The sequence below is a fragment of the Carettochelys insculpta genome, chromosome 1 (genome assembly GCF_033958435.1).
Source record: "Carettochelys insculpta isolate YL-2023 chromosome 1, ASM3395843v1, whole genome shotgun sequence".
Lineage (NCBI taxonomy): Eukaryota > Metazoa > Chordata > Testudines > Carettochelyidae > Carettochelys > Carettochelys insculpta.
The window spans coordinates 45,803,592-45,827,187 of NC_134137.1; the positions used below are offsets into that span (position 1 = coordinate 45,803,592).

Here is a 23,596-nt window from a genome sequence, read left to right on the forward strand (position 1 = left end):
AGGAGAAACAACATTCTAGGATATTAATTTTTTTCCTGTTCTGTTTGTACAAGAATGACAATGGGTTTTGATTAGCCATTGGACAGCACATTTAAAGGGTATTGAGATTCTTCCTGTTTAAGAAAGGCATAAGCACTGTTTGACTGTTTACATTCTCCATACCCCAGTTCTCCCACAGTCACGAAATAACTGTATTTACATATCTACATACATGCTATTTAGGAAGGGTAGAGTAATCTGTAATTTGTCTTCTTTAAGAGCAGCCTAGACAAACACCTGTCAGGGATGGTCTAGAATACAGACAGAATAATTTAATAGTTCTACAACTGAACAGGATAATTTTAAATTCGATCAAAAATGAGGTTGTGATCTGGCAATTACACAAAAGCAGGTGCTATATCAGTGATGGGGAATACCATGGCAAATATATGGAGATACACCTATCTCACAGAACTGGAAGGGGCCTTAAGAGGTCATCGAGTCCAGTCCCTTGCTCTCAGAGGAGGGCCTATCATCATCCCTGACAGATTATTTTTTACACATTTATTCAGAAACAAATCCGAGAACAAATATTTATTTCTAAAATGAATACGACTTCTCCACATACCCCTGAAATTAAATCCATTCAATTTCTTCAGTACATCTGGGAATTAACTCTCACCTGTTCTCTTTGTTGCAATAATCTGGGACATTCCTGTCAAATCTCGTAGCAATTCTTGTTTTGGTCTCCATTTTAGGCGTATCTGTTTTTGGATTATACTTCGATAATATCTAAAATAAAATAAAACAAACAAAACATTAGAGGGACTAAAGATCAGTTACTGAAGCAAGAATTCAAAGCACAACTATGGCTTATACAATTTCCACTGGACGTAGCAAAGAATTTCCAGACTCAAACATGGTGAAACGAAGTAGTCTTTCCAACCCACTGTTCTGATAGAAGAATGCAGATTCCAAAAGACAAACACATACATACAAATAGAAAGTAAAACGACCTGCAGAATGTCTTCTGGTATCTTTGTAATTTCCGGAGGTGGAGGAGTATTAAGGAAATTTTCATAGTCAGATATTTTTGGAGGAGAGGGTCCCCCAAGGTGTTCAAGATACTTGTCAGTAGCACAATCTTCTATGTGTTGTTTATCAGTCATATAAATCTCGGGCAGTGACTCAGCCTTGCTCCCTTTTAATGGCTGTATAAAAGATGATAATCATATTCAAACATAGTAAAATGTCATCAACTAGTTAGACAAATGAAGACAGGGGTTGGTTTTACAAAGACACATTGTCCACAAAAGCAGTGTGGGAAGAGAATCGCATTATTGTTAAATTTTAATAATTAAATCTATGTATATTCTCAGATGTCTTGGAATAAACATTGTTACTAAAATGATATTTAAGCACTTACATTAGCATCTGTTTTTAGACAGCCTGTTTCAAAGTCTGGAAGAGTGGGTGTTGCTGTATGACTAGAAGTATTTGATTCTTGCTTCTCTAGGGATTTAGGTAAAATGTTATTGTCTCTTCTGGAAGGAATTTTCAGACCAGGAGTGCAGAATACAGGTATCAAAGGAGAAGCTATGCAATCAATAGCTGCAATAATAATAGAGATATGAGTAATAATTTTACATGCTTGAATAGAATATCTATAAACAGTTCAATTCACAAATCAGTATTAGAGATTCTAGTAACAATTTTTGTGTATTTACATATCCCAAAATAGTATGGAAGTGCCCTACTAGCTGACCATTTTACCTTTGTGAAGACATAACTAAATTAATATCATCTTTAAGGCTAAAAGCTTTAGTTCATCTATGGGACAACTGCAAATTTTAGGTTCAAATGCATAGAAATATCCACATTCAAGCATAGGTTGAAACTCTCTTGTCTGGCACCATTCCTGGTGTGGCAGGACTACGGATGTTGCTGGAACAGAAAGCATCAGCTGCCCAGATCCTGGCCTGCAGCCCCACCTGTGGGGAGCCTGGCTGGGGCAAAGAGCCCCACCAGTAGCCCAGGAGTGGAGAGAGAGGCTGGGGTCAGGGAGCCCCACTGTGGGCTGGCAGGTTGAGAAGTCCCAATTCTGGGAGCTCAGCTGGGGAGCCTTGCCCTGCTGACTGCGTCATTGCAGGGAGCCCCCTTGTAGCTGGGGGGTCTGGACAGGGATCTCCACTGGCAGCCCTGTGATAGTGGGGAGCTGGGTGGAGCCAGGAAGTCCTGCTGGCAGCCATGGGAGCAGGGAGCCCAATGTGGGTTGGGGAGTTCAGACAGAAGCCAGGCCAGGGCTGGCGATCCCCACTGTCAGCCCTGGAGTGGCAGGGAGCCAAGCCCTGCTTTCAGCCCATAGGGGGAGCTTGCCCAGACTGGAGCTTCCCATTGTCAGCACCTCAATAGTGAGGAACTCGCCGGGGAGCCCAGGGAGCAGCCCCATGGGGGGAGCCTGGCAGGAGCTGGGGAGTCCAGTGGGGATCCTGGCTGGGAATACCCACCAGCAGACCCATGGTGGCTGGGAGCCAGGAATCCACTGGTAGCCTGAGCAGAGCCCTGCCCCGAAAGCCTGGGGGCAAGGATATAGGCGGCCAGGAGGGGCAGCTCCCCAGGTGAACCCGAAGACCTTACTTTCCCTGGTCTGGCATATTCCCTTGCTCGGGATCAGGTCCTGGACAGGAGGTACAACTGTACTACTTCTCTTGCTTAAAATAGGTCTACATCATATTTTCTGATCAAAACCTCTTACATAAACAGATTAGAATTTGGAAAAAAATAAAATTTTGCTCTAAGATCTTCATATACATTCTGAAGTCTCTCTCATTTTTCTCTTAACATACTTCACTGCTACTCTTGAAAGAGTTCCAAAGTTATGGTGTCTGCTCAGCTTGTTCTAATGTAACTTAAAGCCTTAAAAATGGATAGGAATTAACAATGAAAGTTAAAATTACTGAAGCAACAATTAAATTCTGAAGGTGAAAGAATCAGAGATAACACATTTGGTCTCTGTGGATATTCATCTTTAAGTCTGGATTCTAGATTTACACACTGCCAAACTCACCTACTTCTGTAACCTTTAAAAATAATTTTCTGAACCCTTACAATGCAAACCAGTGTTGAGCCTCAGTTGTCAACGCAGCAAGTTTACTTCAGAATTAATTGAAAATTACCACTATTAATTCCAAGTAGTTTGAATTTACCATTCTTGTTAGATATTTTCATTGCTGGCCCAGGAGTAATCACAGTTTCATTGGACTTTGATGATATTGCTGCTGCCAGACATATTTTATCATCATCTTCCTTAGGAAAACTAAAAATTGGAATTAAAAACACACACAAGGGATATTAAGAAACCATGACTATGGTCCCAGGATTAAAGGTATACTGTCAAATTATTAAACATTTATATAGCCATAGCACCCAGAGGCCTGATCACGTGGATTACATTGTGCAAGGGAATGTATACCTATGTAACATGATACACAGCCTCATTTGCTAAGAAATCTGTTTCAAATCCTGCAGTTCACAGCAATCTAACCATGCCTTATCAATTGCCCGAGGTATCTGGAACCTAATCATCCTGGAAAAAATATAATTTAAAAGTAGTTGCAGGTCATCTTGTCCCATTCTTGATCTGATTTTTGAGCTCACATTTCCGTTTTATGTTGTCCCTCCTTCTTGCTCAAAATATATACAGAATAGAAAGACTGGCAATAATGAAGAGGACAGAAAACTAGCCCTGCTTTTCTTATGGCCAGGGATTCCATAATTATCCAACAGGAATACTTGAACCATCATCTGAAACATCAGGTACTAACAGGTCTCATCTGCTATGGGAATGCTCAGAGATTATAGCTGAAGCACTGTTGCACAATTAAGTTCACAGACCCTTTGAGGTTGCTGCCAGGTTCCATTATAAACCCTATACATTTCTCTCCCTAATACTTTGGCTAGGAAAGTTAGTTTGGCTTGAAAATTGCAAATGTTATTCAGAAGACTAAGGAGTTTTTTTCCCACTAAAGATTGAGGAAAATTTGCCAAGCTGTTTGAGTTACAGGTTACATTACACTGATTAGCCACTTAGCAGCAGTTTCATGAAGGCTGCAACCAGATTTTCATTACAATAGTCATTTTCATATTCCTTATAGCTTTGCTGAAAAGCATTTCTAGCTTAAAAACTGGGGAAATACTTTACACTAGAATTATTTTTGAGAAATTGGTCAAATCATTTGAAGTTATAGGTGTTTAAAATGATATTAAATAGGTCTACCTTGTGTCACTTTGGTTACATACACATCTCAAACTTTATACATGTTATTTCCATTAAATTAATAAACTAAATTTTAAAAAGAGTCTTATTTACAAAAATTAACTTGTTTAAAAACATGCAAAGTCTTTCTGCATACTTTATGCACTCTATATGTGACAAGGAAGAGTCTGGGAGAGACAAGGGGAGGACTCTTATCCTACAGGGAAAACGAAAGGAATTAAACTAAAAATTCTACAAAGCAGGAAGAGGCCATTTTTTTTTTATTTTATATAACGCGCGTGCGCACGCACACACACACAGAAAACTGAGCTGATAGTATACGCAGTATAACAACTATAAACTCAAAGTTAGCAAACCGTAAGAATCAAGGAAAAAGTTAAGCCAAAACACTTCATTTAGTTTCCTTCCAAACTCAATCACTTTCACCTTTCATAATTCACGTATCATTGTTTTAAATTTTGAGCACCACCCAGGTGCAGCCCTAACTCCAGCACAACTTATACTGTATCTAGCTCTCTGTGCAAATTTGAATTGGCTAAGTAAGAAAGAAATACATAATGTTTCGGAAAAGGTGATCTGTATTAACAATTGTTGATTGTTAATTAGAATTGCAAAATGTAAGGCTGAAAGTAAAATGGCATATCATGATGTTGATCTTTTCACATAGCAACAGGAGAAGCAGAAAAGAAAGGTGATTTATAACAACTAATTACACTGTTTGGTTGACTAGCGAAAACTACTTTCAATCTGGTGTTTGAAATGGACTAGGTTTTCAATTAGTGTTCCTTTAACATAGTACATGGACAAAACAGTCATAAAAACATCAGTTCAGTCACAAGATAGTGAACCTCTTTAGTAAATTTAAATGTGATGAAATATGAATAGAAGGGGCATACTTGTGTTACTTACAGAATGATCTGACATCAGTTAATTTACAAATCCAGAGTCAAGAAAAGAATAGGTGGAATATTTGAGAGAGATTGTGTCAATTTTTCACGTCTAGAGAAAAAGGCAAACTAATGAATTGCCAGTGGTTACAATTAGAGCTACAGGTACCAGTGTACATTAGCATAAAGCTGAGCAGCATAATGTCTATCTAGAGATCTGATTTTTTTTAAATTTGAATTTTTAGATTAAACTTATTACAAACACCCCCCCCCCCACCTACTCAATTTAGGAGGGAGGAAGAACAATCAGCTATGCTGTGATTTCTGTTTAATCCTACTACAGATTTTCATTTGAGTTTTAAAAGATGATATAGAAAGTCAATTAGAAAAGCCCCATGGAACTAACAATGACTTTGTAATTAAAGTTGTGACAGTTTCAATCATCATCACCTCTTTTTGTCACTCTATCTGCTCTTTCATTAAGAGAAATAAAGGAAGAAAAACTGTTGGAATTGTAGAATTTAAAAAGGACATTATTAAAATGGTGACTTCCCACAATCTCACCGTAGATTACTACAGCTAAAATTTATTTATTATGTTGTATATTTCTTTGGTTTCATTCAGCTATGGAGAATAAGCACCTGAGCAGCCAACAGGGCAACAGTTAACAGGGAGTTTGCCTTGCAGGGAGCCCCATACCGGTTGTCTTTCTTTCCTATAGTTTTGTTTCTCTTCTGCCCTTCAGAGCAGCACTTAAAAAAAAAATGGAGGGAACTTTCTGAGGAAAGGTAAAAAATGGAACAGTGTGACCTGCACAGCATGTGCTATGTTTGTCTTCCTCCGAGAAGATAGAGGGGATTTTGTATGTACCAAGTGCAAGCTGGTTGCCATCTTGGAAGAGAAGGTTAGAGGACTTGAGAAGCAAATATCCACCCTTTGGTCCATAAGAGAAGGTGAAGACTTCCTTGACAGAAGGCAATATTTAGTACTACAAGCACAGCAGACTTAGCAGCCACCAAAGGCAGTGCTAATCAGGGAAGAAAACTGGAAGCATGTAACTTCGACGAGAAGAAAGCCAGTTCAGGTATCTCCTATCCCAGAGGTAAGTAACTGCTTTCAGGCTCTCTACCCAGGTGATTCAGTGGAGAATGCTGTGACAGAGACCTCACAGGGATAGGATCAGAAGACCTCACTGACTGAAAAGCATGGGATGCATAGTCCTAGGGATGGGGGTTTTATGACCACCATCCCGAAGAGAAGATGGTGGGTGGTGGTTGGGACACCCTTTAAGAGGGTTGGAGTCATCTATCTGCTGTTGAGACCTGGAATCCTGGGAACTTTGCTGCTTACCAAAAGCTGGAATCCAGGAGGTGATGGAGTCTCTTCCAAAAATAATCAGCTCTGTGGATTATTACCCTTTCCTACTCCATCTAGGAATTAATGACACAGCCAAAAACAACCTTGAGCAGATCATTGTGGATTATGTAGCTCTGGGAAGAAAGATCAAACAGGGAGCACAAGTGGTGTTCTCGTCCATCCTCCCAGTTGAAGGGAGGAGGCCAGGTAGAGATCGTGAAATTGTGGAGGTAAATGCGTGGTTGCGCAGGTGGTGTCAGAGAGATCCTTGGTTTCTTCCATCAAGGGACTCTGTTTCGGGAACAAGGATTGCTAGGAAGAGATGAGATCCACCAAACGAAGAGAGAGAAGAGCATCATCGCAGGCAGGCTTGCAAACCTAGTGAGGAGGGCTTTAAACAAGGCTCATTGGGGGACAGTGACACAAGCTTGGAAGTAAGTGGGAGAGGAGGACGAAGGCCAATCTGCTAACTATCTAAGGTGTTTGTACACAAATGCAAGCCTGGGAAACAAACAGGTAGAATTAGAGACCCTGACAGAGTCAAAGAAGTATGAGGTGCCTAACAGAGACTTGGTGGGATGACTTGCATAACTGGAGCACTGACATGAAAGGGTATAAACTGTTCTGGAAGGACAGGCAGGGGAAAGAGGGAGGAGTTATGCTGTATGTGAAAGAGCAGTATGATTGCTCAGAGTTCCAGTATATGGAGGGAGAGAAGCCAGTTGAGAGTCTTTGGGTTAAGCTTAGAGGCGGAAGAAACACAGGTGATGTGGTTGGTGTCTGCTACAGACCACCAGATCAGGTGGACAAGCATTTCTTCAGACAACTAAGAGAAGCTTCAAAATCACAGGCCTGGGTTCTCACGGGAGACTTTAATCACCTGACATTTTTGGGAGACCAATACAGCAGCACACAGACAATCCAAGAAGTTTTTGGAGAATGTTGGGGATAAATTCTCAGTACAAGTGCTGAGGGAACAGACCACGGGCCACGTGCAGCTTGACCTACTGCTCACACAACAGGAAAAACTAGTAGGAGAAATAGAAGAGGGTGGCAAATTGGGCTGCAGCAACCATGAGATGGTAGATTTCAGGATCCTGACAGAAGGCAGAAAGGTGAGCAGTAAAATACAGACCTTTGATTTCAAAAGAGCAGACTTCCACTCCCTGAGAGAACTGATGGGGAGGATCTCTTGGGAAAGAGATATGAAGGGGAAAGGAGTTCAGGAGAACTGGCAGTATTTTAAAGTCGTCTTATTGAAGGCACAGGAACAAATCAGCCCGATGTGCAGCAAGAAAAGCAAACATGGTAGGCAACCAGCTTGGCTTAACTGGAAATCCTTGGCAAATTCAAACTCAAACGGGATGAATATATGAAGTGGAAACTTGGACGGATGACTAAAGGAGGAGTATAAATACATTGTTGGAGAATGCCAGGGAGTAATCAGAAAAGCAAAAGCTCAACTGGAACTGCAGATAGCAAGAAATGTGAGGGGTAACAAGAAGGGCTTCTACAGGCACATTAAAAAGAGGGTGATCAGAGAGGGTGTGGGGCTGTTACTGGATGAGGGAGATAACTTAGTGACAGAATGCAGGAAAGACTGAAGTATTCAGTGCTTTTTTTGCCTCAGTCTTCATGGACAAAATCAGGTCCAAACCTACACCACTAGGCAATGCAGTATGGGAAGGAGGCGGGCAACCCTTGGTGGGGAAAGAACAGGTTAAGAGCTACTTAGGAAAGCTAGTGGTACACATATCCATGGGTCTGGATTTAATGCACCTAAGGGTAGTGAGGGAATTGACAGATATCATTGCAGAACCTTTGCCTATTATCCTTGAAAACTCATGGAGACCAGGAGATCCTGGATGACTGGAAAAAGGCAAATGTAGTGCCCATCTTTAAAAAAGGAAAGGAGGACAACCCAGGGAACTAGAGACCAGTGAGCCTTACCCCAGTCCCTGGAAAAATCATGGAGGGGATCCTCAAGGAATCCATTTGGAGCACTTGGAAGAGGGAAAGTAATCAAGAGTAGTCAACATGGATTCACCAAGGGCAACTCGAGCTGGACCAATCTGATTAGCTTCTATGATGAGGTGACTGGCTCTGGGGACATGGGGAAGTCAAAGGATGTGATATACCTTGACTTTAGCAAAGCTTTTGATACCGTCTCCCACAACATTCTTGCCCATAAAATTACAGAAGTATGGATTGGCTACATGGACTGTAAGATGGATAGAAAGCTGGCTTGATGGACGGGCCAACAGGCAGTGGTCAATGGCTCAATCCCTGGTTGGTGGTCAGTTTCAAATGGAGTGCCCCAAGGATTGGTTCTAGGGCCAGTGCTGTTCAACTTTTTTATTAATGACTTGGATGAGGGGATGGATTGCACTCTCAGCAAATTTGCAGATGACACTAAGCTAGGGGGTCAGGTAGATACATTGGAGTGTAGGGATAGGGTCCAGAGTGACCTAGACAAATTGGAGGATTGGGCCAAAAGAAATTTGATGAGGTCCAACAAAGACAAGTGCAGAGTCCTGCACTTAGGACAGAAGAATCTCAAGCACTGTTACGGGCAGGGGACTGACTTGCTGAGTAGCAGTGCAGCAGAAAAAAACAGGGGATTACAGTGGACAAGAGGCTGGATATAAGTCAACAGTGTGCCCTTGTGGCCAAAAAGGCTAATGGCATATTGGGGTGCATTAGGAAAAGCATTTCCAGCAGATCTAGAGAAGTTGTTATTCCGCTTTGCTCTGCACTGGTGAAGCCACACCTGGAGTATTGCATCCAGTTCTGGCCCCGCCCCCCAACAGTATAGAAAGGATGCATTGGAGTGGGTTCAGTGTAGGGCAACGAAAATGATTAAGGGGCTGGTACACATGACCTAGGAGGAGAGGCTGAGGGATCTGGGCTTATTTAGTTTGCAGAAGAGTAGAGGGGCAATTTGATAGCATCCTTCAACTTCCTGAAAGGGAGTTCTAAAGAAGATGGAGAGAGACTGTTCTCAGTGGTAACAGATGGCAGAACAAGGATCAATGGTCTAAAGTTACAAAGGAGAGGTGTAGGTTGGATACTAGGGAAAACTAGTTCACCAGGAGGGTGGTGAAGCACTGGAATGCATTAGAGACAGGTGATGGAATCTCTAGCCCTAGAGGTTTTTAAGTCCTGGCTTGACATGGCCATAGCTGGTATGATTTAGTTGGGGTTGATCCTACCTTAGGCAGGGAACTGGACTAGATAACCTCCTGAGGTCCCTTCCAGACCCAGAATTCTATGATTCTAGGGCTTTTAAAACTGGGTATACCCATTTTAGAAGCCAGGCCCTTACAAAAAGTAAGTTCTCCAGGCTGCAGTTTGTGTGTTGCAGGTATTATAAAGAGTATCTATTTGATAAAAGCAACGAAGGGTCCTGTGGCACCTTATAGACTAACAGAAAAGTTTTGAGCATGAGCTTTCGTGAGCACAGACTCACTTCCTCACGAAAGCTCATGCTCAAAACTTTTCCGTTAGTCTATAAGGTGCCACAGGACCCTTCGTTGCTGTTAAAGATCCAGACTAACATGGCTACCCCTCCGATATTTGATAAAAACTATTGCCAGGATTATTAAAAATTGTAAACAATTTTATGTATCTTTGATTTTGTGAAAAATTAGCTTCCAAAATAAATATTGGATTACATTACAGCTGGCATCTGCTTTTAAAAGTGCTAACTTTAAATAGCTTTACATCAGTTGTGTAATAACTACTGCACAGGACAATGTCTATTAATGCATGAATCCAAACCTGAGGTTAGTGAAAACTAAGGTGTCTGTCCCATGGAACACACTCAAACTGGAAAATTTAAAATCTTTAGAAGGCACAAAATTTGCAGGAAGGTGAAATTTAACTAGATATCTAGTACAGCAAAGACATAATGTTTCTATATTAATGAAGAGAGCTGGATATTAAAGGTAGTTTTAAAAAATACAAACACTAAAAGCTGGAAATGAATATTAAAAAAAAAAATAAAAAAATCACCTGACATCAAGAGTAATACGAAACTCGTACAATCACAGAGGAAACCACTATTGAAAACTCCAGATAGCCTGAAGTTAAACACAGCTACTTACGTTTTTCTTACTTGAACATTTTTATTAATAAGTGCCATTGTATAGTCTTCATTTAAACACACGGTATGTTCACTAATGCCAAAATGTTCAAGCTTTGGAGTTAAACACTCATAATCATCCATCTTTAATGTACATTTTGGTGTTTTGGGCAGCATATATGGGGTCTGCTTGGGAGTTGGAATTCTATTTCTTGAATCTTCTTTATGCATACTTGTTTGGGATTGTATATCCATTGCATCCCAAGTTCTGGAGAAAGCATATTGAGAAAGACCAAAATCTGAAAGCTGTGGATTACGCAGGGGATCCTTAGGAACAGGTATTTTCTCAATACAAGCAGGTAAGCTGGACATATCTTCCACTTTCCCTTGATTAGAATTAGTTTGGTCAGACACCTCAGATGCAGGGTTACCTTCATCCTCCTCCACCACTGTTTTATAGAATACAAAAGGGTATTTCGGAAGTTTAAGTATATTACTTAAGAATTGTTTTATAGAATAAGAAAAACCAACAAGACATTTTGTAATGCTAGACTAAATATGTCATAAAATGGACTTATTTTCATTTTACTGCTTAATCTCTACAATCAGAGCTGTTGGCAGAGTCTCCTAATCTTGTGCAGAGGTGCCATATAGTTAATGGCTAGAAGTTTGTAAAAGTGAAACCCTGTGAAATGTAACAGGAATATGAAGGAACTCTAGCTGTACCTATTTCAATAAAAAGGATAAGAAGAAGGAATATCTTAACTTTCCTGTAGAATGACCACTAAATATGAAAGCTATAAAAGGCAAATTAATATGTATCAAAATGTTGAGGGCTATGGAGACAGAACACAATGTTTATTTTTAACAAAAAGCGTAATTCATTTGAAAAATGAAGTAAATATTTTCTTGATACCAGACAGTGCCAATGGGGGTGTCGGGCTCTGTGGGGAGGGGCAGGGCACTGAGTCATGTATTTTTATATATTAATATTTTTATTTATAGATAGATAGATAAATATATAATATGTGGGCTCTTTGCACTCTATCCATGTGGCTCTTCATCTGTAACTGTTTGGCCACCTCTTCTCTATGCAAAACAGGTGCACTAGTTTAACAGTGTGATTTTAAAACCAGTTAACTGATCTCGTACAAGCCCCCTGGAAGAATATTTACTATGGTTTAAACAAAAAAAACAAAAAAAAAAAAGGCAAAAAAACCAAACAAACAGAGTATCTACATAGGAGTATGAACTGAGTAAGTGAAATCAATGTAATAAGCCCATGAAGACAAAGCCTCCATTAGGATTACAAACTCGGTTAAGATGACATGTGAACATGTTTTAATGTGCTGTTACATACCAGTTAATAATTAATATAGGACAAGACAGTTATATTTAAAAACCACATTAGAGAGTCTTTATTAACTTTAGAACCTTTGTCTTTTTGTGCATGTATTTACAGCATCCAGCACAATGGAAATCCAAAGAGCTGAGTACTACCATTATAGAACTAATATTATTATGGTCCACATTAATGACATCCGAAATGAAAGCTCGATTACAAGGTCAGTATCCATATTATTGTGATATTTACAATATACGAGGGGGAAAAAAAATCAAGCTGAATGCTATTTCAGTGATTTAAAAATAGACCCACTGTTTAAAAATTATAATGCAAATAAACCTGGTGAAGCCTGTATTATAGTTTGTAATTTGCTCATAAAATTAACACATTTGGTCTGTTCTTTAACACAGAAAAGCTTACAATTAGGAAATTTTTATCAGAAAGTATGAAACTTTCAAAGATTCCACAGTATTTTCAAGTAAATAGTATTACCTGACTTATCTTTATCAGGTGGTTTATAACCATATTTCTGGAACAGTTCTCTTATTTTTTCAAGATCTGTTGCATTTCTTTGCATCAGTACTTTAATGGCCTTCATGAAATCATAAGTTTCTTGTCTTTCAGAACGACTCTGATCCAGGGTAGCATTAATATCACCCTTTAAAGGAAACAAGTGGAGGCATGAGATTTAACATACTAGTTTACAAATAGCTTTGCTCTTCTCTAGCTTTGTTCACAGATGAGTGGGGAATAAGGTGTACAATATATTTAGTGCATGCTTCATAAACTTTGTAAGAGTATTCAGTCTCAAAAAGGATTGCTCTTATTCAAAAGGCTAGTCACTAAAAATACAAAAGTAAAAAACAAACAAACAAAAAAATTTAAAGATTCTTTAAACATCTTCCCTTCTGACCACATCAGTCTTTGGTTGAATTTTTCCTGGGTCATCCAAATTTTCATTATTTACTGATAACTTTCAAAAAAAAGTTTATACCACCCAATTTATAAAGAGGCATAATCTTGGGTACAAACTGCCTGGAAAAAATAGAAGTTTAAGAAAAACTTATGCATAAAACGAAATATGAAATAATGCTTAAAATGAATTTTTATAGTAAATTTAGGTCTTAAGATATCACAATTTAACTTATTAAAATAATTTAAATGGGTACACAATATGCTGCATCAGTGAGCTCTCCAATTTTAATGAAGGAGTACTTACATTTTTCAATATCGGAATCAAGGGAAGATAGCTACTTTTTAAAGTTAACCCACAGCTTTTTAAATATGTCACAATTCCATGTACTACATTATCTATATGATTTTCAGTGTTTGCAATGGAGCTAATTTACCTTTTTCCAAGTAAGTAAGTTTCCATTGTGCAAAAAAGTTTTTGCCTTAATTACTTTTTGGCTTAAATTTAGCTAGCGTGTGCAAACAGTTTTCCTTAAAACACGAAAACTTGTTTTCTTCTCCTGATCCATGAATTAAAACTGGGTAGCAAAGGTAGTGATTCTACTAATTCTGAAAGGTAGAAGGATAAAGGGCCAAATGTTCTAAGGTAGCCAGGGACCTATAAAAGGTAGATAGCTGCTTAAAGAGATTCACTAAAGCAGGACTGAAATCAATAGTAGGTAGACACCTATCTTGTTTAGATGCTTTTGGAAAAACCCATAAAGCATCTAACGTTTTTAGATACCTATACATCTTCTGAATATTTGGACCACAGTGACCAGAAACACTGTCAAATCACTAACTGCAGTTGATATTTCCTTTGTTTAATAAATCAGTTTTAAATGAAAAACTTGTTTGAGAAACTTATGTGTCCAGCTCATTTAAGGTAGTTTTATTTAACAAATAATTTTTGTACATTAATTGAATTCCAATGTCCATTAAATTAATCTTAATACAAATCTTGAGTAAAATGTTATTTACCATTTTTAACATTAAAATAGTAAAAGATTAAGAATCTAAATAAATGTATTTGAAGCTATACAATTGTTTAAACATGTACAGGTACAACAAGTTTCTCTCATTAGCAAGACAGAGTGCCAAATTTAGTGCAAAGGCTATGTTTGATTTTAAGTCAACAGGTTTTTAAATGTTTATAGCAACCAGTGAGAACAAACTGTGCTGTAGGGGAAAAAAAAATTGAAAAGGTACAAATGCAAAGCTCAATTCAAATTGTTGATATAAACCAACTGACCCGGATTAGCTCTTGTACCATGTGTAGTATTTAAATGGAGAATTTTTTTTTATTTCTATATAGATTTAAAAATAATGGTGCCTCCCTAGGTTTTAGACAAATTAAATAATAAGTATTATCTTAACAGAATTAAAACTAATCAGTTCAACTCTGCCAGCAAGTCATCTAACAGCTATTTTAAGAATATACAAAATTTCCACCTATTGAACAAGACTCATGGTCTAAGCTTCAGAGGAAGATGCAACATCTCACTAAGCAGATGTAACACATTTTGCCTACCACCACATTATGTCTCTTCCTACCACCATTAAAAATGGGATTAAACATTTAAGGTTGAAGTTTAAAATCTCTCTATCAAAATGCATTTTGTGTTAACCATAAACAACTCTGGATATTTGTTATTCACCTAAACATCCATTACCTTTTCAAACTATTTCTGGCTGTGGAGAGATCATGTGGCATTGAGTCCCAGGGTGTGAAAAATTTAATTGATTTTGAATTTGCTACTGTAATTTTTTAATGTCTCTATTTCTTTGTGTTACCAGAAGGAAGAGAGACATCCCCATGTTTTTAAATATTTAAATTTTATATACTTTTATCATGTTGCCAAATTATTTTCTGAGACAGAGAGAGAGAGAGAGAGGTCTACTGACAATCTAATCCTCTTATCAGACAGCAAAGCAGAATCAGTAAACACGGTACAGGTTGAACCTCATGTCCAGCACCTTCGGGACCTGACTGGTGCTGAAAGAAAGAATTTGCTGGACCACGTGCAGATCAATATTGTCGAGCAGCATTACCAACTGCTTCCACTTCCACTGCTTACTGGGCTCTTAGAAGACATTTAGGGACAAGTTACATCTAAATAGCAGCGCAGAACACAGAGCCAGGAAAGGAGGCTGTAAACAAACTTCATGAGACCACAGGAAACTTGGACACACCCATGACAGCTGGATAACCACTTAACTAAAATCATGCCAGATGACATGTCCATTATGTATGTTGCTGTGCATGAGTGTGCTAGAGGAGAGGTTCAACCAGTATCAGAGTGGGTGTCTGTGTGCAAACACTATGTTTTGAAGGTAAACACAAACAAAACTGAAGTTATGCAAGCAGGGAAAGTGGAAGAGCAGGTGTTGACTGAAGTATCAGGAAAGACGTTGAATCAGAGAAATAAATTTGTGTACTTGGGACATACATTTAGTGCCAGTGAGGAGCTGGGAATCAGGCAGCAGCCTGGCTCCCTTCTGCTTGCAGAGGGGGAAACTGACCAGGGCAGCATCCTTGTTTCATCCACTGGCTCGAGCCAGTGCAGGGGAGCTGGGAACCAGGCTGCCATCTGGTTCTCAGCTCACCACCACTCCAGAGACTGGGAAACAACTCCTGGCAGGGGGTGGCAGCTGCCAGTCAGGCTGCTGTCCCTGACAGGAGTGGGAAAGTAGGAGCCAAGAAACTGAACAAGGCTGCTGTCTTGGTCAGTTTCCCCTCTCCGCAAGTGGAGGGGAGCCAGAAGCCAGGCTGCTGCCTGAGTCCCAGTGTCCCCCACCACTTGTGGGACCCGTGAAACTGAACAGCTAGAAACTGCTCCAGTCAAGGGTGACAAGAATCAAGCTGCTGCCTGTGACAGGAGTGGTTTTCCTGCTACTGTCAGGGGTGGCAGTCGTGTGAACCCGAGACACACAATTTAGATGTATCTCAAGGGTTTACTGTATTACCTGTGTTGTCTTCTATCTGCAAGACCTACCACTTCCAAATCACAGAACAGGTAGGGACAAACACAGGCAGCAGACAGTTTTCCTGTCACATTGTTACTTAATTGAGGGTCTCACAATATTCTTTTTTCACTGTTGCACATGTACATTAGGCTCTTTTCAGCTGGTCAGTTTCCTGGTCTGGCAAGCAGCAGATGGTGGGGAGCTGGGAACCAGGCTGCAGCCTGGTTCCTGTCTCCCCTTGACTTGCACAAAAATTCGAGTTAAGTGGGGGTTGCAGAAATGCAACCCCTGCATAATGTGAGGGTTTACTGGACTGTGGAGAACAACCGTCAAGTGGAAGCTAGATAAAATGTGCATGTAAGAAACTATGACTCAGGCTGTGTTTAGACAGCAGGTGCTACTGCAGGATACAGCAGTATCCTGAAATACTAATGCCACAGCTTTTCCCCTTGCTCAATATAGCACCATGAGAGAGGGAAGAGAACTTTCTAAATAAGGTATTTCAAGATAAATTATGAAATTTGCATTGCACAAATTGTGTAAATGATTTCAAAATACACATGCAGTCTAAACATAGGCTCAGTGACAGACTGGAGACTGCACATTTGAATCAGACTGGACATTTGATTATAATGAGAGAAGAGTAACCAACAAAGAAAACAGGAGAGGATACAGCAAGAAAGTACAGAGGGGGCAGAAAATATACTGGAAAGACTCTGTTCAAGAGAAGTTTGAAAAGGACTGGAACTCCAAGACTTATGAAACCATGCCATGGACCAGAGGCAGTGATGAAGAATCATCAAGAACTTGTGGATATATCCAACTCTATATTAATGGGAAAAGGATGAGAAATGATGTGATGTGTGATACTGTTATCATGTACCTTGTTATTCATCTTTTCTAGGCAAACAATCCCATCTTCTCTTTGAGAGTTTTTTATGTCTCTAATAATTTTTTTGCTCTTTTCTGAATCACCCCCAATTCTGCAAAATACTTTTTGGGAGGGGATAAGAACATAAGAACGGCCATACTGGGTCAGACCAAAGGTCCATCTAGCCCAGTAGCCTATCTGCCGACAGTAGCCAATGCCTGGTGCCCCAGAGGAGGTGAACTGAAGACAATGATCAAGCGATTTGTCACCTGCCATCCATCTGCCGCCTTTGACAAAAGGCTAGGCACCATACCTTACCCCTTGCTAATAGCCATCTATGGACCTAACCTCCAAATATTTATCGAGCTCTTTTTAAAACTCTGTTAGAGTCCTGGCCTTCACAGCATCCTCTGGTAAGGAGTTCCACGGGTTGACTGTGCGCTGTGTGAAGAAAAACTCTTATTACTTTTGAACCTGCTACCCATAAATTTAATTTGGTGTCCTTTAGTTCATATATTATGGGAACAAGTAAATAACTTTTCTGTATTCACTTTCTCCACACAATTCATGATTGTATATACCTCTATCATATCGCCCCTCAGTCTCCTCTTTTCTAGACTGAAAAGTCCCAGTCTCTGTAGCCTCTCCTCATATGGGACCCGTTCCAAACCCTTAATCATTTTAGTTGCCCTTTTCTGAACCTTTTCTAACGCCAATATATCTTTTCTGAGGTGAGGAGGCCACATCTACACGCAGTACTCAAGATGTGGGCATACCATAGTTTTATATAGGGGAAGTAAGATATTCTTTGTTTTATTTTCTATCCCTTTTTTAATTACTCCTAACATCCTATTTGCTTTTGATGACTGGTACAGCACCCAATACTGTAGATGAGATTGGGCCACTGATTTACATAATGGTATACCATTTTCTGTATTACTTTCCATCCAGTTTTTTATTGCTAGCTCTGACCACAGATGCTTTTTATGCCAAGGTCTTCATTGAGCTGTCCTTAGTGATGCCTAGATACCTTCCCTGAGCTGATACAGTTAATTTAACACACTTAAAAGGAACTGATTGACAGTGAAATTTAAACTCTCTGCTTTATTTTGTACTGATCAACACTGAACTTCATTTGCCATCCTGTTACCCATTCACATTGCTTGCTTAGGTCCCATAGAATTTTCTCAGTCCTCTCTGAACTTGACTAATTTAAATAGCTATCATTTGCAAACATTGCTGTTTAACTATTTTCCCATTTCCAAATCATTAATAAATATATTAAACACTAGACCCAATATGGAACTCTTGAGGTCCTACTATTAACCTTTTGCCATGATGACAATTGATCATTTAATCTTATTTGTTCTGCCTCTAAGCTAGTTTTTGATCCATGAAAATACTTTGATTCCCTCCCCATGAAAACTCAGTTTGTCTTCACTGTACACAGGATTGATGCTGCAGCAATCAATCCATGAGCAGCAGATGTATCATGTCTGCTTAGACGCAATAAAATGACCTCCAAATGCTCTCTCGACTGCGGTACTCCAGTAGGACAAGAGGTGGTGGTCGATGGGGAAGCAGTTCCTGCTGTTCTTACCACATGGAAGGTACTGCAATAAGTATATCAACTTCAGCTATTTGTGTAACTAATGTTGCGTGTCTTGGACCTAAGGGGGCATAGTGTAGACTAGGCCAGGGGTTCTGAAAGTGGAGGATGGGCCCCCTTGGGTAGCGGTGGGGGAACGTGAAATTTTACTAGAGGACCACAGCATGATTGGCTGCTGGGGCTCAAATTCGTCCATCTCATTAAAAATGTCGAGTTATGTTATTTTATGTTTGTGTATTCACATTTATATATGGATTAATAATTTTTACATTCTACCTGCTTACTTTCTCACACATGCTGAAAGGGCTTTTTTCATATGAACAGCAGAAATTTCCATTGGTTTGGATTACCTAAGACAATTGCAAAGACGAAAAGTGGGGCCCAACCTAAAAAGTTTGTCCACCCCTGCATGCCATAGATCTTAAGTAGCCCCCTTGTGATGTATTTTGCCAAAAGCCTTTAGAACGCTGCATAAATATCAACCAACTCCCCTTTATCCACTTCATTACTGACAGATCCAGAGAACAGTCAGATTAATGTAACAACCATCCTTTGCAGAAACTCTGATGATTAGATCCCATACCATTATCCTCCAGATTTTTTAAAAAAAGTTCTGCTTCTTTATTGTTTCAGACATTTTACAAGGTACATGACAGCCGAACTATTGGTACTTTTGCAGATCACTGCTAGAACATTTTCTAAATGTTAAGTATAACATTTTCTAGTCCTCTGGCATAGTAGTAGTCATAGTAGATGAGAAACTGCATTTTTTGTGAATAGCTCAGCCATTTAATATCTGAACTCCTCTGAGGATAATTTTTAATAGCTGTTCTTCAAAGTTCATATACCAGCGGTTGCCAGTAGAGAAAGCATTAAATATATGTAGCTGTTGGCACCTAAGAGCCAATTGATAAAGTCATCAGCAGCTGCATTTCTGCTTCCATGTAGTCCTATTCCCCAGCCCAGTTTCCCACCCATGCTTAATCATTACAAACCTAGGAAATACACTAATCTTTGCTGTGAAGTAGTTTGGTTCCTACACACAACATAAGACACAAAAACAATACCATATTGGAAGGACAGAACAGATCATGCTGGTGTGGAGCAGCACTATATATGAAAGAAAATGAAGACTTCAATGAGTACAAGTCATAAATAAACCAAAAATTTCCAGAGAATCTCTGGATAGTAATTCCATGCTCTTGTAATAGGGATATCTTGCCAACCACAAGGACAGTGATAGTGACCATGAAATTCTAAAGGACATTAGAGAGACTATAAAAATAATAAAAACTCAGTACACCTTGATACTCTCTAGTCTGGCACTCTCTCATTCAGCAACATCCATAATCTAGCATAATTTTAGTTAACCAGATGACCACTTATAATGAGAAGAGTCAAGTGGCCAAGTTTCTCGTAGTCCATAAAGTTTGTTTAGGTCTGCCAGGCCTGGCTCTCAGTGTTCTGTGCCGTTATTTAGCTGTAATTTACCCCTAAGTGTTTTCTAAGAGCCCAGTAAGCAGTGATTGCTAATGCTGGGAGACAATATTGACTTCCCATGGTCCAGCAAGTTCCCTTGTTCAGTACCGGTCAAGTCCTGAGGGTGCTGGACTACAGAAGTTGAACCTGTAACAGTGGGGGAATTTCAGCTATCCCTGTATTGACTGGGTACATGTCACCTCAGGATGAGATGCAGAGATAAAGTTTCTTTGACACTTTAAATATGTGCAGTGCATTGTTATCTCTTGGACCAGATCCAGTGCTCCTTGGAGGAATCAGCTCTGGACCTCACAAGAGGAGAGGCAATTCTTGATTTAGTCTTAAGTGGAGCACTGGATCTGGTCCAAGAGATAACAGTGCACTGAACATATTAAAGGGAGAGTTATCCGATGTTTCAAGATCACATCATTTGCTATTTAGATATGGGTTCATGGTTGGGATTTTAGACATTCATTGTTTATTGAAAATAATCATGAGTGTTTAAAAAGAAACCACCACAACAAAAAGAAACCAAATTTAGCTATTATAGTGCTGGGGTCACAAAAGTCCTTAAAGAGCTCCACGTGGCTCTGGAGCCATAGGTTGCAGACCCTCGACTTAGACCATTTAAATTCTATTTCTGCAGTCCCTGACTTGCAGCAGGTTTGCTCAACACAGCCACACTACCACCCATAACAAAAAGTTTGTATGTTGATTGGAAAGTTATTTACTTTCCAATCAACATACTCCTGCTCCCAGCAGCCCCCTGCTGCCACAGGGCAGGTGGATGCTCCAGCACCTGGCCCTCTGCTGCCATGGGGCATCAGAACCTGGCCTTCCTCTGCCACGGGGTAGGCAGGAGCTTGGGCTCTCAGCCCTGTAAGGGCTTCTGCACTCATCCACTACACTCTCCTCTGGCAACATCTGTGGTCCTCCCAGACCATGGATGTTGCCAGATGAAAGCGTACCAGATTTCAGAGGTGCAACCCATAGATAAATTCCTAGAGGTTAGGTCCATCCATACTTATTAGCCAGGTTAGGGACAGACTGGATATGGATGACAAAAGAGGGATCACTGGTTGTTTACATGTTCTGATCACTCCCCCGGGGGCATTTGGCATTGACCACTGTGGGAAGACAGGATACTGGACTAGATGGAACTTTGGTCTGATCCGGTATGGCCGTTCTTATGTTAAATGAAAAGTTAAGCTATTTAACAGTACATATGTTCTACTCTTCCACCAAAAGGAACAAACCTTACCATTATCGCAACTACTGTGCAGTAATCCATGTACCATAACAATCACTCTTTCACTTCTAGGAAAGCCAGCTTTCCATCATCTACTTTACCAAACTACACATTTCTGTACCAACACTTTTGTCTAACACCCATGACTATTAGTCTTGGGAGGAGGTACTTTGTTTAAAGGGGCATGTGGAGAAGGCTGGATAGAGTGAGGTAATTATGGCTGTGGAGAGCAGTCTACTGTATATTGTATTTATGGTAATGGCAAGATGGCTACTTAAGTGATGCAGTGGAATTTATATTTTTCCAGTGAGTTAGTGTCATGTTGTCATTTTGGGGAGTTTATGTCAAATATATATCACAATTATACCAGCTTTGCGGTCTTTTCTGAGTATTAGTGAGAAACCAAAAAAAGTGTAAAAATGATTGGTTTCTCTTTGCCAGTAACCTTTGATAATGGGAAGGAAATGGAATACAATACTGACCACCTTCAATTTCCACCACTTAGTTTGCTATATGGAACATATTTACACCTGAAAGTATATCCTACAGCAGAAATATAAAAATGTTCAGAGTTATGGGAGCAATACAACTTGTTGGGAGCTTGGGGACTAGAAGCTCTTCTACAAGTCAGTTATTCAAATAGATTAATCTGGTTCAAATTCAATCCCAGTGGGCAGAAATTTAGAGTTATTAAAACTTGCTGGTATTACAGAACTTTACTCACAATTGTCACCTTCTTTTACATTAACCAGTGGAGAGTGGAAAAATCAAAAGAATAAATTTTAAATTTAAGACCTTGTCTCTACTTGTTCATTTAGGAAAGCTCCTGAGATGCTAGAAAAGGCAAATGATTAGAGTAGTGCCCACAAAGCAGAGTTAGAACATAAGAATAGCTATTACTCGGTCAGACCAAAAGGTCCATCTAGTCCAGCACCCCATCTGCTGAAAGTGGCCCGTGCCAGGTGCCCCAGAGGGGCTGGACTGAAGACAATGATCAAGCGACTTGTCAGAGGCTGGAGATGGATGGCAGCAGACAAACAGAAGCCAGGGACACCATTCCTATCCTCTGGCTAACAGCCTTTTATGGACCTAACTTCCATGAATTTATCTAGCTCTTCTTTGAACTTTCTTATAGTCCTAATCTTCACAATCTCCTTTGGCAAGGAGTTCCACAGATTGACTGTGAGCTGTGTGGAAAAAAACCCACCTCTTATTAGTTTTAAACTTGCTACCCATTCATTTCAGACTGTGGCAGGGAAGGATCATTCTTCATCGAAGGCTCCAGTCTTAGGTACTATCCTTTTCACATTTCAGCCAGAATACCTGCAGCTCACTGGAATGTCAGACAGTGGGGTAGGGATTACATTTAAGACTGACGGAGCCATCAAACAAATGAAAACATTAAAATCTTTTATCGCCTAATGTCTGCTCTCATTGAAGTAATGAGAAAAACACTCACTGAAGTTTGAAAAGACTGAAACGGTAATTTACGTGCATATTTGTCACTGTATTTTTATATAGTTTACCATAAAACTATAGCAAGAGAAAATGTTTATTTGGGTATATATTAGTATCGCTAATCTGAACTCCATCAGTGCTACAATTTACTCCCTATTTGAAAATTTGTTTAAAAATTTTGGGCTCTGGAATACTTCACACTGTCAATTCAAATGTCAATTTAACCAATGAAACAATTTAACTGGGTTGTAGTGGATTCCCCATCACTGACCATTTTTAAATCACGATTGAAAGCTTTCCAATAATATTTGTGCTAGGAATCATTTTCTGGAAGCTCTGTGGCTGTCTTACACAGGAGCTAAAGCTAGATGATCATAATGCCCGCTTTTGACTCAATCTGTGAATAGAGTATCTAAATACCAGAATTACGAGACAGAAAATATTTTTATATTTAAAAATATTTTTACCATTTCAACCATCTGAAAGTCTGAAAATGGGATCTGTTTGCATACTGAAATTGCTCCCCTTCTCAGTATATGCACAGAGTGGCTTATAAATTCAGTGCCAGCTCGATAATCAAATTCACTAATCGTTAAGCAATTAGTTTGCAAAAGAAATAATAGGGACCTGCAGACAGAATGATAAATCAAATTCTAAGATGTTCAGACTCATAAGTTAGTAATATAAGACACATTACAGCAAGGTCGTGACATATGCGAGTGCCACATTCACGAATTCAATTATTCGCAAGCGGCCTTGCTTCCCCAGGGCTCCAGGCCTCGGAGCGCCAGTCTGCTGCTGCTTCCCCAGGGCTCCAGGCTGTTTGCAAAATTCAACATTCGCAAGGGTTCTCAACATGCAACCCTTGCGAATGTTGCGACCCTACTGTATTGTATAATTTGATAAGAAAGTGATGAGTAAATCATTACCTTTAGAGTCCTGACTTCACAATGCAGGTCATGTAAAACTCTCATTGGCGATTCATCTTCATGTTCTTCAATTTGCATGTTAACGCACAAGAATTTGAGAAGACAAACAGAGGTCATTATCTTTTCATTAAGTTAGTTGGTAACTTCTATTTCTAT

The 23,596-nt window shown here is 39.6% G+C and overlaps 1 protein-coding gene across 1 annotated transcript in view; it reads right to left on the reverse strand.

Moving 5' to 3' along the window:
- Nucleotides 1-23,596, reverse strand: part of SKA3 (spindle and kinetochore associated complex subunit 3) — a 43,267-nt gene that overhangs the window by 13,647 nt on the left and 6,024 nt on the right. Inside the window, exons 2-8 of the mRNA XM_074985401.1 lie at nucleotides 23,441-23,505; nucleotides 12,420-12,585; nucleotides 10,605-11,031; nucleotides 3,186-3,295; nucleotides 1,406-1,590; nucleotides 996-1,190; nucleotides 662-771 (exon numbers count right to left, since the gene is read on the reverse strand). Coding sequence (XP_074841502.1) covers nucleotides 662-771; nucleotides 996-1,190; nucleotides 1,406-1,590; nucleotides 3,186-3,295; nucleotides 10,605-11,031; nucleotides 12,420-12,585; nucleotides 23,441-23,505 — 1,258 coding nt within the window. The remainder of the gene's footprint in view (nucleotides 1-661; nucleotides 772-995; nucleotides 1,191-1,405; nucleotides 1,591-3,185; nucleotides 3,296-10,604; nucleotides 11,032-12,419; nucleotides 12,586-23,440; nucleotides 23,506-23,596) is intronic.